The sequence below is a fragment of the Mesoplodon bidens genome (genome assembly GCF_964165515.1).
Source record: "Mesoplodon bidens genome assembly, chromosome: 8".
NCBI lineage: Eukaryota > Metazoa > Chordata > Mammalia > Artiodactyla > Ziphiidae > Mesoplodon > Mesoplodon bidens.
In genome coordinates, this window is record NC_138165.1 from 88210644 (window position 1) to 88224025 (window position 13382).

The following is a 13382-nucleotide window of genomic DNA, read 5'->3' on the forward strand; positions in this document are numbered from 1 at the left end:
AAGGAAGGAAGGGAGGCAAAGAAAAAATGTAAAAAAAAATGTTGGGAACTAGTTTGACAGCAGGCAGTATTGCCTCATATTTGTTGGTCCTTCTCTAGCTGTTCCAGTCTCCTGACCAACCCATGCAGAGAAATGAAGAAACAGTGTGGTTCCTCCTGTCTTTCTCTTTCAGTCCTTCCTTCTAATGTTCAAGTTAAATTAGCACATAACTATCATTGCATCTTGATATCTTCCACTGGGAAGTGTCAAAACTACTGGCCTTGAGAGCAGAGGGAAGACCACAAGAGAAAGAGAGGCGGTGGGGAAATTGGAGCGGGCGTCTCTCTCCACCTGAAAACCACTGCTGAGCTTAGACCACAGTATTCCGGTGTCTGTAGGGCGGAGGAGGCAGCACAGTGCCTGGCTTCAGCGAGAACTCAGAGAGGTATTCAGGATTCTCTGCCACAATAGGCCGGATCCTTCCATTTTGTTTATAAAAATATTTTGTGCTGTACTCCTGCAGGTAGTCTGGGTGCTGAAGGGTGCTCCGAGGTGGCAGGCTGTGGTTCCAGTAGTCAGGGTTGTCGAATGCTTTCTTGGCCTTCTCTGGCACAGACAGTACTTTGTTCTTCAGGTATTCAGTGTTCCCCAAGGTGTTGGCAAAGGTGTTGAGGTACAGTGGCTCATTCACATACTCATCCTCTGCCTTGGGTGGACCATGGGAAGCACTGTGATATTCGGGATTATCCAAAGCTTGAAGGTCTCCATTTTTCCTCCGAGAGACAAAAGGGTTCTCCTCCACAGGGTTCAGGTATTCTGATGTAATACAAAAGTATCAGTTAACAACTACTTTCTGGAAAATATTAATCAGCCCATGGTTATACAGAATGGTTAGATTCTTTTTCCAGGACAATAAAGCCACATATTTCAGGAATTTTCACAAATTTTTTTTTTGTTAATTACTACTATCATATGAAAGAGGAGTAAGTGGGTAAAAAATGTTAGTGACAAAACAAGGCACCAACAAGACCCGGGTCAGAGTCCCTGTCCCCTAGATTGTTCTTCTTTCCTTCTGCTTGCATTTGTCTCTCCTACTTATGGGGCCAGTTGTTTAAATGTTTCTATTTTCTAAAAGTTGGTAATTTATGTTGGAAGATAAGAAAACCTATCAAGGTTAAATAGCTTTTAAATATGGAGAAATGAGAATTTTTTTTTTTTTTTTTTTTTTTTTTTTTTTTTTTTTTTTTTTTTTTTTTTTTCTTTTTGCGGTATGTGGGCCTCTCACTGTTGTGGCCTCTCCCGTTGCGGAGCACAGGCTCCGGACGCGCAGGCCCAGAGGCCATGGCTCACGGGCCCAGCCGCTCCGCGGCATATGGGATCCTCCCAGACCGGGGCACGAACCCGTATCCCCTGCATCGGCAGGCGGACTCTCAACCACTGCGCCACCAGGGAGGCCCGAGAAATGAGAATTTTTAAAGAATACTGGAAGATCAAAATATCTACAGATTAACTCCATGTCAAGATAAATGGATGAAGTGAAATAAAAGTAGTTTTTAGTCTACATAATTTGCTTAGAATGTCTGCATAGGTAACAAGGATTTGATTACAGATGTTCCCTCAGAAAGATTTACACACAGGAAAGAAAACATCTAAGGAAAAGACTCAACTAATCAAATCATATATACATCTAACATGCCTCTATATTGACTTGCTTGACAAAACATATGCTTAACAATAAATATAATTGTAACATTTATTTTCAATGGCTAATCATAATCATGAAATAGCAAACTATTAGTTTGAATCATATGAAATTGTTATTTTGTAGGTTGAAACCAGTCATATAGCAGTTATTTTGCATGATTCAGTCTAATAAATAGGTATTGGGCTAGAATAGGTACTGGGCTAGAATTTTAAAATTTACTGCTAATTAATGCTGCTCTCCAAATGTTTAATTCTATTCCTATGTTTATAGTATAGAACATATATAGACATATATACACATATATAGTAGACCCTCCTTTTAAATATATGCACAAAAATGACACTTTAGCTATTCCTACTTTGGTGTTGGGTAGGGAGAGGGCATAACTGTTTGCTGAGATGATACCATTCTGAAACAAACTTTCTATCCCCTATACTAAACCTGACATGTAGAGAGAAAAATCTCATCAACCCAGGGTTATTTTTTCCTGGATATAGACCTACTGGATATAGTTAACTATTTAGCGTCACATGCAAGTTAAAAGACAGTAATGAATATCCCACCATCATATACACAGATTACAGTTCAATAATTTACAAGGCACCATTATTTCATCCCTTTTTACTATCCTGTGAAAAAGGAAGTGCAAGATGTATTCTTCCAGCATTATAGACAGAAAATTGAGATTAAATGATGTATGAAGGATATAATTTGTGTTGAACTAGAATTCAAATTCCCTAACTCCTGTTGAATAATCTTGTTCTACTGCACTGTTTTCACTATTGCCCCTACAGGAGTAGGCTGAACTTTACACTTCATCATAAGTTTAATTTGAATGGTTCTCAAAGCTACTGTCATTTTAAGAAAAATATATGAAAAATACCTATAAGGGAGTCAGAATTGGATTTTTCTTATCAGAGTCCTGAAACTTCTTAATTGAAAGTATAAGAATGTCTATACTAAAATTCTCTACTCTCTGAGAACTGGGTTAGAGTTCTACATAAATGTGGGTCTCTTAGTACTCAGAAATAAAATCTGGGGATGGCCTACAGTGAGTCTACACAGACTGACTTGCCTTTTTCTTAGAAGGTTCAAGTTACCTTTTCTCAAAGCAATCTGCTTGTCTATTGTTCTGATGCAAATTTGTATAGCCATGTAGTTCTGTAGATAGGAATAATTTTATGGTTGAGTTGAGAATCTTCCCAGAGAGCATTTCACTTTTGGGACATCTGTCAAATCTTCTCAAAACCCACATTTGTGTCACTATTGGGCTACTGTCAACATCCAATTCTTTGTTACAGTAATACCTTCATACATATAGAGGTGGATATATTTTAATAGGTTATTGACAATATGTATTTAGGCATCCCTTAATTGCATACTATAAAAGTGAATATAACTGCATATTAAGTGAGAAAATGGGCCTTTATACAGAGTCTTAAAATACAGTTTACTGTGACACTGAAGACTCTAAGAAACAGTCACCAGTTTTTAATAACAATCATCCATCTTCTTTTTCTGATGCTGTTAACATAAAAGGAAAGAGGCTTTCTCAAAATTGAAATGTTATCTGATTTGGGTGTTTAACATTTCTACTACTAACTTTGTAAAGTTATTTCTGTTCTTTGTAAAGGCACAAGCTATGAATATTTTCAAGATGTGATGGTATACATATAAGCATATGCAGGGTCAGAACTTTAATTTTTGAAATGTATCATACAAGAAGTCATAATTTCTTATAATAAACTAGGTCATTTAAATGATACCATTTTAATGCATCAATCAAGTATTTTATTGGTGCCATTGAAAGCTTTGGACATTTTTACCAACAATATCAGTCTTTATGATCTCCACAATAAGTCCAATGGAGCAAGGGTTCTGAAATCTTGTGATATGCTACCTCATTCAAATATTCCAATAAAGATATGTTTAGATCAGTGCTTCTCAAGCTTGATTATGCATAAAAATCACCTGGGGATCTTGTTAAAATGCAGATTCCTATTCAAGTGGGGCCTGAGATTCTGGTTTCTAGAAAAGCCCCTAGATGATGTGGACGCTTTTGATTCAGAAAGCCTACTAGGAATAGCAGCAGCCTAAGCCTTTGGTGGGTCACAAATTTTACATAGGCAGATAGTTTGGCAATTTCTCTTCCGTACTTTGCTTATTTTGATAGAGACAAATGTCAAGTGGCAATCATTTCTGAACATTCTGCTTGTACCTTGTTTGGGTTTGTCTCGCATAGGGGTCATGTAACCTTCTTCATCCAGCTCTCCTCGTGGGCTCCGTTCTGGGGCGAACACTGTGGGGTCAGCACTGTACCTCTGCGTGCTGCTGTCCTCTTGGACGTGGGGTGTCACGGACTTGCGTAAGGTGCCGTTACAGCAGGAGTCATCAAAAATCTCGGCAGTAGCCCCCTGAGCAACTGGGGCTTCTGGGATTGTGCTGGTAGTGGCCCTATAGGGCATGGGCACTCCTTGTTCTGCATCAAAACCCCCATCTCGGTACACAAACTGGTTCTGTCAATAGTAGAAACACATTTGGACCAAAGGTATTGTTAGGAATAGCTGTCAAAAATATGGATGTTAATAACCAAAAGAATATGGAAGTTTGTCTTTCAGAGCAAAGTCAGGTTTCTTAATTGAGTTTTTCCCCTTAATAGTCAATGAGTTAGAATTAGACTACAAATACCTAAAATTCCAATTTTTCTTATAAAATAAATCAATTGTGGGAAAACATTTTGGAAATATATATTTTAATTTTACTAACCACCTAACACATGGTCTAATAAAAAGTATTTCATGTTCCTATCCCACAACTGCCTATTTTTAATGTAAAAATTCAAAGTGAATCTTCAAGACAAATGGCAATGTCATTAACTATAGGCAGTTGCCATTAAGAACAGAAGCACAGGGCTTCCCTGGTGGCGCAATGGTTGAGAGTCCACCTGCTGATGCAGGGGACACGGGTTCGTGCCCCGGTCTGGAAGGATGCCACATGCCTCAGAGCGGCTGGGCCCGTGAGCCATGGCCACTGAGCCTGTGTGTCCAGAGCCTGTGCTCCGCGGCTGGAGGGGCCGCGGTGGTGAGAGGCCCATGTATCACAAAAAAGAAAGAAAGAAAGAAAGAAAGAAAGAAAGAAAGAAAGAAAGAAAGAAAGAAAGAAAAACAGAAGCACAGTGTTGCAGTTTGAATGGTGTTGTTTCCTTATTGCCTTCTAGTCTGTGGTTACTGTGACTCTGAGTCTCTAGTATCTAACTAGAGAATCATCACTGAGATTCTGTCGTTTTAGCCCAAGACCTATAATCATGGAAGTAAAGATAACCTCTTTACCCAGAAGCATGATGTATGAACCCAGGTAAATTCTTCAAATAAAAATAAAAAGCTACTGTTGATGCATGATATCTCAACTGTGGATTATCTACTGAGATAAAACATATCTACATAGGCAGGTACACAATCTACAGTAAATTCTTAACTCACTGTTGGCAAAGGCAAAATGAGGAAATTATGGTGAGGCAAGAGAGGAAACATGATAAGCAAAGACCAAAAATCCTAAAAGATGAAGGCTGATTGTGAAATACTTACTCCTGACATGGGGGTGTAGGCAGGAGGAGGGCTGTGTCCAATTTCACTCTAATAGGAAAGAAAAATGGAATGATGGATGTAATAAGAGGTAACATGAATGAAAAAAAAAAGAACAGAAAAAAAAAAAAGAAAAGCCACATGAGTTGTATGAACCAAAGTGGAAAACATGCACAACAGTGACGTTTGCTAAACAGTAAAATTTTATGCACTCTGACGACAAGCAAATTTATTTATATTTTATGAGGATATTGAATATTTTAATTCAATCCCTGTAAAGAAGAATTATATAGAAAAAGTAAAAATTTAAATGGATTAAAAATTAAGTTGACAATAAGTTTTCTTCTAACTCTGGAAGAAAGGGAAAAGCAGTAAATTAACTTCAGCTGTAAATAAGGAACACTTTCCTTTGTTACATGTTAAATGACTGGAATGGCCACATATCACAGCATTAACTTTCCTCTCATAAGAAGAAACTTATCTAAAAGGAGATAGAGGTGGACTTCAACTTGCCTGGAATAATTTTTGCTATCAAGTTACATTTATTTTTCACCATTTCAGCAAAGGGTCAACTTCTTAGCCTCTTTTATAAAAAGGTACATAATATATTCTCATCAGTCTTTTTTAAGTGAAGAAAAAGCAGAAAATCTTGGAAAATCATTTTCTTTACTGGAAACATGATTTGCATACATTAATTTTATGTATTTAGAATCAGTTGAAATTAGATTGCAATTTTAAAAAAAGACAGTTTTATGGCTTAAAACTCTAACCTATGGGTTAAATAAAAGTCAATATAAAAATATGATAAAATATTAAGGACAACGTTCCTTATGGTAAGTACAGGGGATGTATGAACACAACCTCTGTTTCCTAGCTAAAAATTATATATATATATATATATATATATATATATATATATATATATATATATATATATATATATATATATATATATATATATAATATCAATCATTTATTAAACACATTTCTTGAGAAACCATGGTCTATGTATGTGCCAGGCACTTTTCTTAGCACTGGAAATAGTGAATAATGCAAATAAAAACAGTTGATTTTATGATCTTTGCATTCTCTACCTTCTGGATTTAACTGAACAGAGATGACTAAAATAAACCTGAAAGACAACATCTTGAAACATCTATGAAACAGAGCTAAATCTTATTCCAGATCAATGTTTTTATAATTTAGAGATTCATAGACTAATCTAAGAACATGGTCCCATGGAGATTAACTGTTTAATACAAATTAATAACAACTAGATAATATAGTTTTCCTTAATTAACTTAGCCTGCTGGACGAATCAAGGGACAAGCTCTGAACCCCTACACTGAATTTACATTTAAACTCTGCCCATAACTGAGTCACTTACATGATGGCATGGAAAATATTTATATCTTTTCTTCTCTAATAACATAACTAACAACACATTGAAGACTATGACATGGAACGTTAGATATATTTAATATGCACTGCATAGGAGATACTTTTGTACAATAGACAGATTGTTGTATGGTATGTTAGAAGATCCAAGCTCCAGTTCCAATTACAAGTGATGTGGTCAATCGTGAAATATCTCAGACCCTCATTTTCATCCTTGGCCTCTCTTATTATTTATTTATTTTTATTTTTTGCAGTACGCAGGCCTCTCACCGTTGTGGCCTCTCCCGTTGCGGAGCACAGGCTCCTGACGCGCAGGCTCAGCGGCCATGGCTCACGGGCCCAGCCGCTCCGTGGCATGTGGGATCTTCCCAGACCGGGGCACGAACCTGCGTCCCTTGCATCGGCAGGTGGACTCTCAACCACTGCGCCACCAGGGAACCCCTCTCTTATTCTTAATGAAGATAAAGTACGATATTATATATAGATGAACTTTTTAAGCTCTGCACTATTATACAAATGTAGAGAATATGTGAAATTTAAATGTTCACACCTGCTAAGTCAAATGTTTAAAGCTAAGCAATCAAATTGCCATGGCTTCTCATCAAAGAAACATTTTTAAATGCCTACTTGTCTTCCATAGGACCTTAAATATAGGTACATTTTGCTACCTTTTAGAGTGTCATAAAATAAAATTCATTTGTTCATAAAATTTGAGAAATAAATTTTCCATATAGTCCAGTGGTATGTAAAATAGAGGGCTGGTACAAAAATATGACACCAGCCTGCTGGAACTTTATCATATTACAACCTTGGCCTTACCCTATCATTAAACCTGGATTATTTGGCAAGCATTTAGCAAATATTTATTAAATTGCTACAGTGAAACCACAGGAATTACAGTAGATGCTGGAGATACCATGATACACTAGGAGAGGCGTGTCCAGTGGCCTTTTGTAATTTACATTGTACTATCAAACATTACCTGAGATTATTAGGAGAAAAGGTAAGAGTAAGGTGAGGCTGGAATGAATTTATTTCAATTTCATGATTAGATATTAAAAGGCAAGGTATTCCAAAATATTCATAATCACCAGTGTTCCTTTGACCTCTTCTTTTGCAAGAGTTGCTATACTGGGTAATGTTCGATTAGAATCACGGCTGAGGAAACAGCACTGCCTGCTGCACATTTAACATTTCATAAAACTTGAGAGATAAATGATCAAAAGAATAACTCACAAGTCATTCTTCATCAGGAAATACTTTATTATCTATATTCATTATCTGGGCTAGACCGCCTTCAGTTGTAAAGGTGTTGTATTAAAAATAACTAGATATCTTGCAGTTAGTCTGTTCCAAGACACGAAGTGCAGCCATGCTTTATTAGAATGGATCTGCTGTCCTTGCTTTGACAAGTCTTTCAGTCAGCAACCTGCCAACTCTGTATCTAGACACACTGCCAGAGACCATCACAGTAATAGGAGTGCCTTCATGTTTTTTCTAGTTTTCAGCATTAAAATGGAAAAAAAGCTAAACAAAACTCCTTTAGCATTCATTGTTTTTAGGGTTACTGGCTGCTTTTTATGTTTCTGTTTCCATTTTTTCCATTTGCTTTTTTTCTGTTTTCCATGATAAAAAGCACCTCATTCATATCTCCCTGGAAGGGCAATGCAGCTACAAGGGAACATCTGTGAGGCCAATTAGCTGGGCTGGAAATGTGATATAATTGTTGTTTAAATATATTTAAATTACATGTTAATCACTATGTCATAATTTATAGGCTTTGAAAATAACTTTTTGTACTTGAGAGCCAAGCCAGATTTTACTTGTTTTTGCTGTTTTTAGTTTGTAACAAGCTCTTCTCATTCCTCACACAACCATCCCCCAGTTCCCCATGCTTGAAAAGCTGAACTTTTAATATTGGAAAGAATGACAGCTGCAAGTAAATTGGTTGAGTAAAAATTAAGATCCCCACAATCAGAATGAGCTGCACTGACCTTAACGTTCTAAGCAGAACAAAGCAGTGCTCTCAGTTAAAAGGCTTTCTTTTTTTTTTATTGTGCCTCTTTCTGCTGTCCGTCAAAGCCCAGCTTTGACGATCTTCAGGATGCAGCACTGGGTACATCTGTTCAATTAACTGGTGAGGGGATTTACTGTCAGCAGGACAAAGATAGAAAGAGGTGGGCTATGAACTGGCAGGTGATCTGGAGCTTGCTCCTGGTGGGGAAATATGTAAGGGTGATGAAGAGAGTCAAGTTTAATTTGTGGCCACAATCACTGGGACACTGTATGATTAACTTGGACCCAAATGCCAGGGGTTATAGAGAAGGCAAATGTCAACAAATATATCAAATACAGTATTAAGTGCACTTTTAGATACATCGTGTCCTAAAATTTACTTTTCAGGTGAATGATAAAGATTTGAACCTTTGTCTTACTACATGTACTGCATTTCTCCTATTTATTGTTTTAATTAAAACTTATTTATTTTATATTATCCCTGGGAAATTTTAAATTGTTAACTAGATGAACTGTGTCCTGTGATTTTTTAAAAATATTATACAAATGTATCTGCTTCAGAAACAAACAAAAATACATGTTTAATGCCTAACTTCTACCTAAATTAAACATGTGCTTAATGAGAAAGAGTTTGTTTTTAACCTTCAGATAATTGTTACTTTTAGTATTAACTATAGGATTAAAGTTTCTAGGGCCAAGAATCACTCTAAATCCTTTTAACTAAAATGGCATGTGTCTCTATAAGATGGTGCTAATCCACCAGCGCTAATGTATTACCTAGACACGTCCACATAGTAATTATTAAGGGTTCTCAATTTTTTATCCTCCTTGGAATATATCCTTAACACTCTGATGGGCATTTTCACATTCCACAGGTCAGGTAGCAGATAGATAAAATTTTGTTTGTTTGTTTGTTTTCATTATGTACAATTCCTGATGTATGGTTATAACTCTATATCTTTTTTACAACTAAGTTCAATATACCAGCATTTGAGATATCTGGATTTTGAATCTTCATTTTTCATAAGGCAACCAGAAGAAAACAAGCAAAATGTGTTCATATTCCCCAAACCAGTAAGAACTGGGGAAGCCTATTGTATCTAGGCAGCTGGCTCACACACACACATGCATATGTGTGAACACATATGTTACACAAAACACCTTTTGTCTCTTTAGATATGTGCTTATTTATTAATGTACTCATTTATTTACTTAGTTTGATTATGTGAGATGCTACTTTAAAAAAAACTGTTTTTACTCTACACTCACACACAAAAGTTAATAATGATGATATAATAATAAATAAAAATATAATGATATAAAATTATAATAAATAAATAAATTAATAATAATGACCCTATGCTCCACCTGAAGGAGTATTAACTTGTGCTTTCATTCTTTGTTCACTTTTCACTAACCCTAGAAGTTAATTATAAAGTCTACTCTGTTTTACAGATGAATATGTTACTTCTCTTAGGAAAATTGAGAAATAGCAAGGGAAACCAACATGTACTGTATACCTACCATATGCCACAGACTAGAATATTGTAGGTTTTATTTATTCATATGACCTTTCAAGGTAAATATGATTATTAAAAATTATGACTCCCATTTTGCAGATAAGAAAACTGAGCCTCAAAGAAGTTAAAAGTCCTTCCCATGCACATACACAGCCACTGGCGGCTCTCTGAATCCTACATCTTTTTATTATGCCACATGTAGATTTTGACTTTAGCATTTCTATTTTCTGTTTGCCCTCCCTCTGCCCCTGCATAATGCCTCAACTCTTCTCTCAAATAAGATTTCATGATTTCTCTTTCTTATGAAAAACGAATTTGAAGGAGAAATTTGAAAAATTAACTAGCCTTAGTTATAAAATACTGAAAATGCCTTACAATGTTGCCCCTACATCTTACTTGCATTTTAATTTACTACAAGCACTTAAACAGAAAAGGAACTAAAAGTAGAATGTTAAGTGCTAACAGAAGATATGTATATATATATATATACACACATACACACACACACACTATGGTTTTAGATCAACAAGAAAGGACTGTTAGGGAAGAATATATATATACACATATATGTGTGTGTATATATATATATACATACATATACATACATATACATATATATATATATATAAATATATATATATATATATTTATATATATATATATTTATATATTTATATATATATATAAAACTTACCTGGACAAGAGCAAAAACCAACCCTGAAGCAGGAGGAGATGGTTTGACATAATGGGAGAGCACAAAGATCTTCCATGACAGCACTCTTGCTTATGGATTTATTATTCCTAGTCCAGGGCTTAGCCAATAAATTCCTATTCTTGTTCCACTATGGGTAAGTAATCTATTGTAACCCCGAGCAGCAGTTCCTATAGCCTTTCCAAATATTAGTAGAACAAGAAGATATTCCTTTTTAAAATATTCATGGCTAGATGAGTCAACAAAATGGGAGCTGAAAACTCCTCACTTCATACCTTTCGGTTTTAAGTATGTTCGTATTACATAATGAAGTTGAAGAACATTATTAGCACAGTCAAAAAAGAAAGGATATAAAGAAATGTGATTTTACATTAGTGCCTACATTCCTTAGCTTCATTCAAGATAAGCAATAAGAATTCTGTCACCTTTCTTGAGATTAGTAATCATGTAGAATTTATATCTCTTCATCCTGGGTGCAAGTTCTAAATGTATTTTTGTTTTTAGTTCTGCCAACTTTCTTTTGACTCTTTATTTTGTTTACATTTCTTTTCACAAACATATTGTAATATCTGAACCTTCTCCTAATTATCACTTAGCTACTAGTTGACATATGTAGCTAGAAATCTAAAAAGGAGAACTTCTAGGGGGTTCCTTAAAGATATTGCAACAGTTCTTTTCAGTTACAGAGTATACAGTTATTTTTCCTAATTTTTAAACTCATCCTTGAGAACATCTAGATCAATTGCACTACCTCTGTTTGAGTTTAAATGAAATCATTAAGCCTTTACTGTGTCCAAATTCTTAGGTACTCTAATTCTTGAAGTACATCCAAAAGTTATCTGTCTCTGTGCTTGATTGATTTTTATCCCAATATCATGAGGATTATTTAGTGAAGACTTCTTAGTACATGAAAAATGCATTGAGGTCAGGCAACTTTTGAAGACGAAAATACCATACACATGGAGCAAGCGGCCACATGAGGTCCTTCTACCTCTAGGGTTACATTCTTGAACATTTGTCATTAAACCATGTGACTTTTAACAAATTCCTTAATCTCGTGAACCCTTAGTTTATTTAGCTCTGAAAAGAAGAATGGGTCTATAAAACAGGTAATGGGAAAGATCCCTTCCAACTATCAAATTATATGTATGTAAAATGAATATTCTGTGTGAAGCCCATATCATTGATTGCTAAATATTGTAAAATGTGATTAGCATTAAAGCAAAGGCATCTTATAAACTTTTCTCACATAAACCTTTTTAAAGTATATTAATTATTTTTTTCTTTTTCCCCTTTTCTCTAAATGGAGTATCTATGAAGTACCTTAGACTATATGAAATATATGATTATGCTCTTGGGAGGCAAGACCACATTTGGATGTGACTAATGAAGATACAATTTTGAATTGAAGTTTTACAATTTAAATTTTCCATTTTACTGATGGATACACTGATGCTCTAAGACGTTAAGTTAATTTTTCAAATCACACAACTAGTTAGCAACAGTACTAGAAACAAGATTCCCTGAGTCTCCCTTTAATGTACATCCCATTATACTTACAGCCTCAAATTGGCATTAATAAATGATAAAAAGTCAGTTTTAGAGGTAAATTTGATGTTTTTCAGAAAAAAATATTTTCCTCAATATAGCCAAAAGCATTTGCCTTAAACCGTGATGGTATTTATTTACAGTTGAAATATATACTGATATATTCTTAAAGTGAATTTAATGCAGCTTTGGTTATAAGAAAAGTATATACATCATTTTTTTTCTTATTGAATGGGCTATATGTTTATTAGACAAAATGGATACCTTAATATTAAGTACTATAAAGAAAAGCTGTCCTTATATCATTTGATTAAAAGCAGTGTTGATTAAAATGACACTTTACTTACAAAACAGATTACCCTCCATGTAGAGAGAAAATATTATTTAAACATTCTAGCTATAAAAGCCAGTAATTATACATATGCTTATTGTCAGTTGACATATTTTCACTTTCATAGTATTTATCTCTATCTGTGTAATTAGATAATGTATGGGAAATACAGAAATAGTTTAAAAATTAAATAATCTATAGCCGGGGTCCTCAACCCCGGGGCCACGGACCGGTACCGGTCTGTGGCTTGTTAGAAATCAGGCCGCACAGCAGGAGGTGAGCGGCGGACGAGTGAGTGAAGCTTCATCTGCCGCTGCCCATGGTTCCCCGTGGCTCGCATTACCGCCTAAACCATCGCCCCCGTACCCGGTCCGTGGAAGAATTATCTTCCACAAAACCGGTCCCTAGTGCCGAAAAGTTTGGGGACTGCTGATCTATAGGGCAAAATGAAAAAAATGAAAAAAACAAAAAAATTATAGACACTCTGAATGTCATGAATGCCATTACTTTAGAATTTGAAATGCTAAGTCTTGGCCTGGGTATTAATAGGTTTCCTTTTATACTATTAGTAAAGACTTACTTAAATCACAAT

At 35.3% G+C, this 13382-nt stretch overlaps 1 protein-coding gene across 2 annotated transcripts in view; it reads right to left on the minus strand.

Annotated features, from left to right (window-relative positions):
- Positions 1-349: 349 nt before the first annotated feature.
- The window catches only part of ERBB4 (erb-b2 receptor tyrosine kinase 4), a gene marked incomplete at both ends in the record, with an annotated part of 1145028 nt that continues 1131995 nt past the window's right edge, over positions 350-13382 (minus strand). The window contains 3 exons of one of the 2 annotated variants that reach the window (XM_081242706.1): positions 350-795; positions 3903-4200; positions 5269-5316. In XM_081242706.1, the coding sequence (XP_081098832.1) occupies positions 350-795; positions 3903-4200; positions 5269-5316 (792 nt within the window). The remainder of the gene's footprint in view (positions 796-3902; positions 4201-5268; positions 5317-13382) is intronic. The other variant, XM_081242707.1, reaches the window with a different exon arrangement.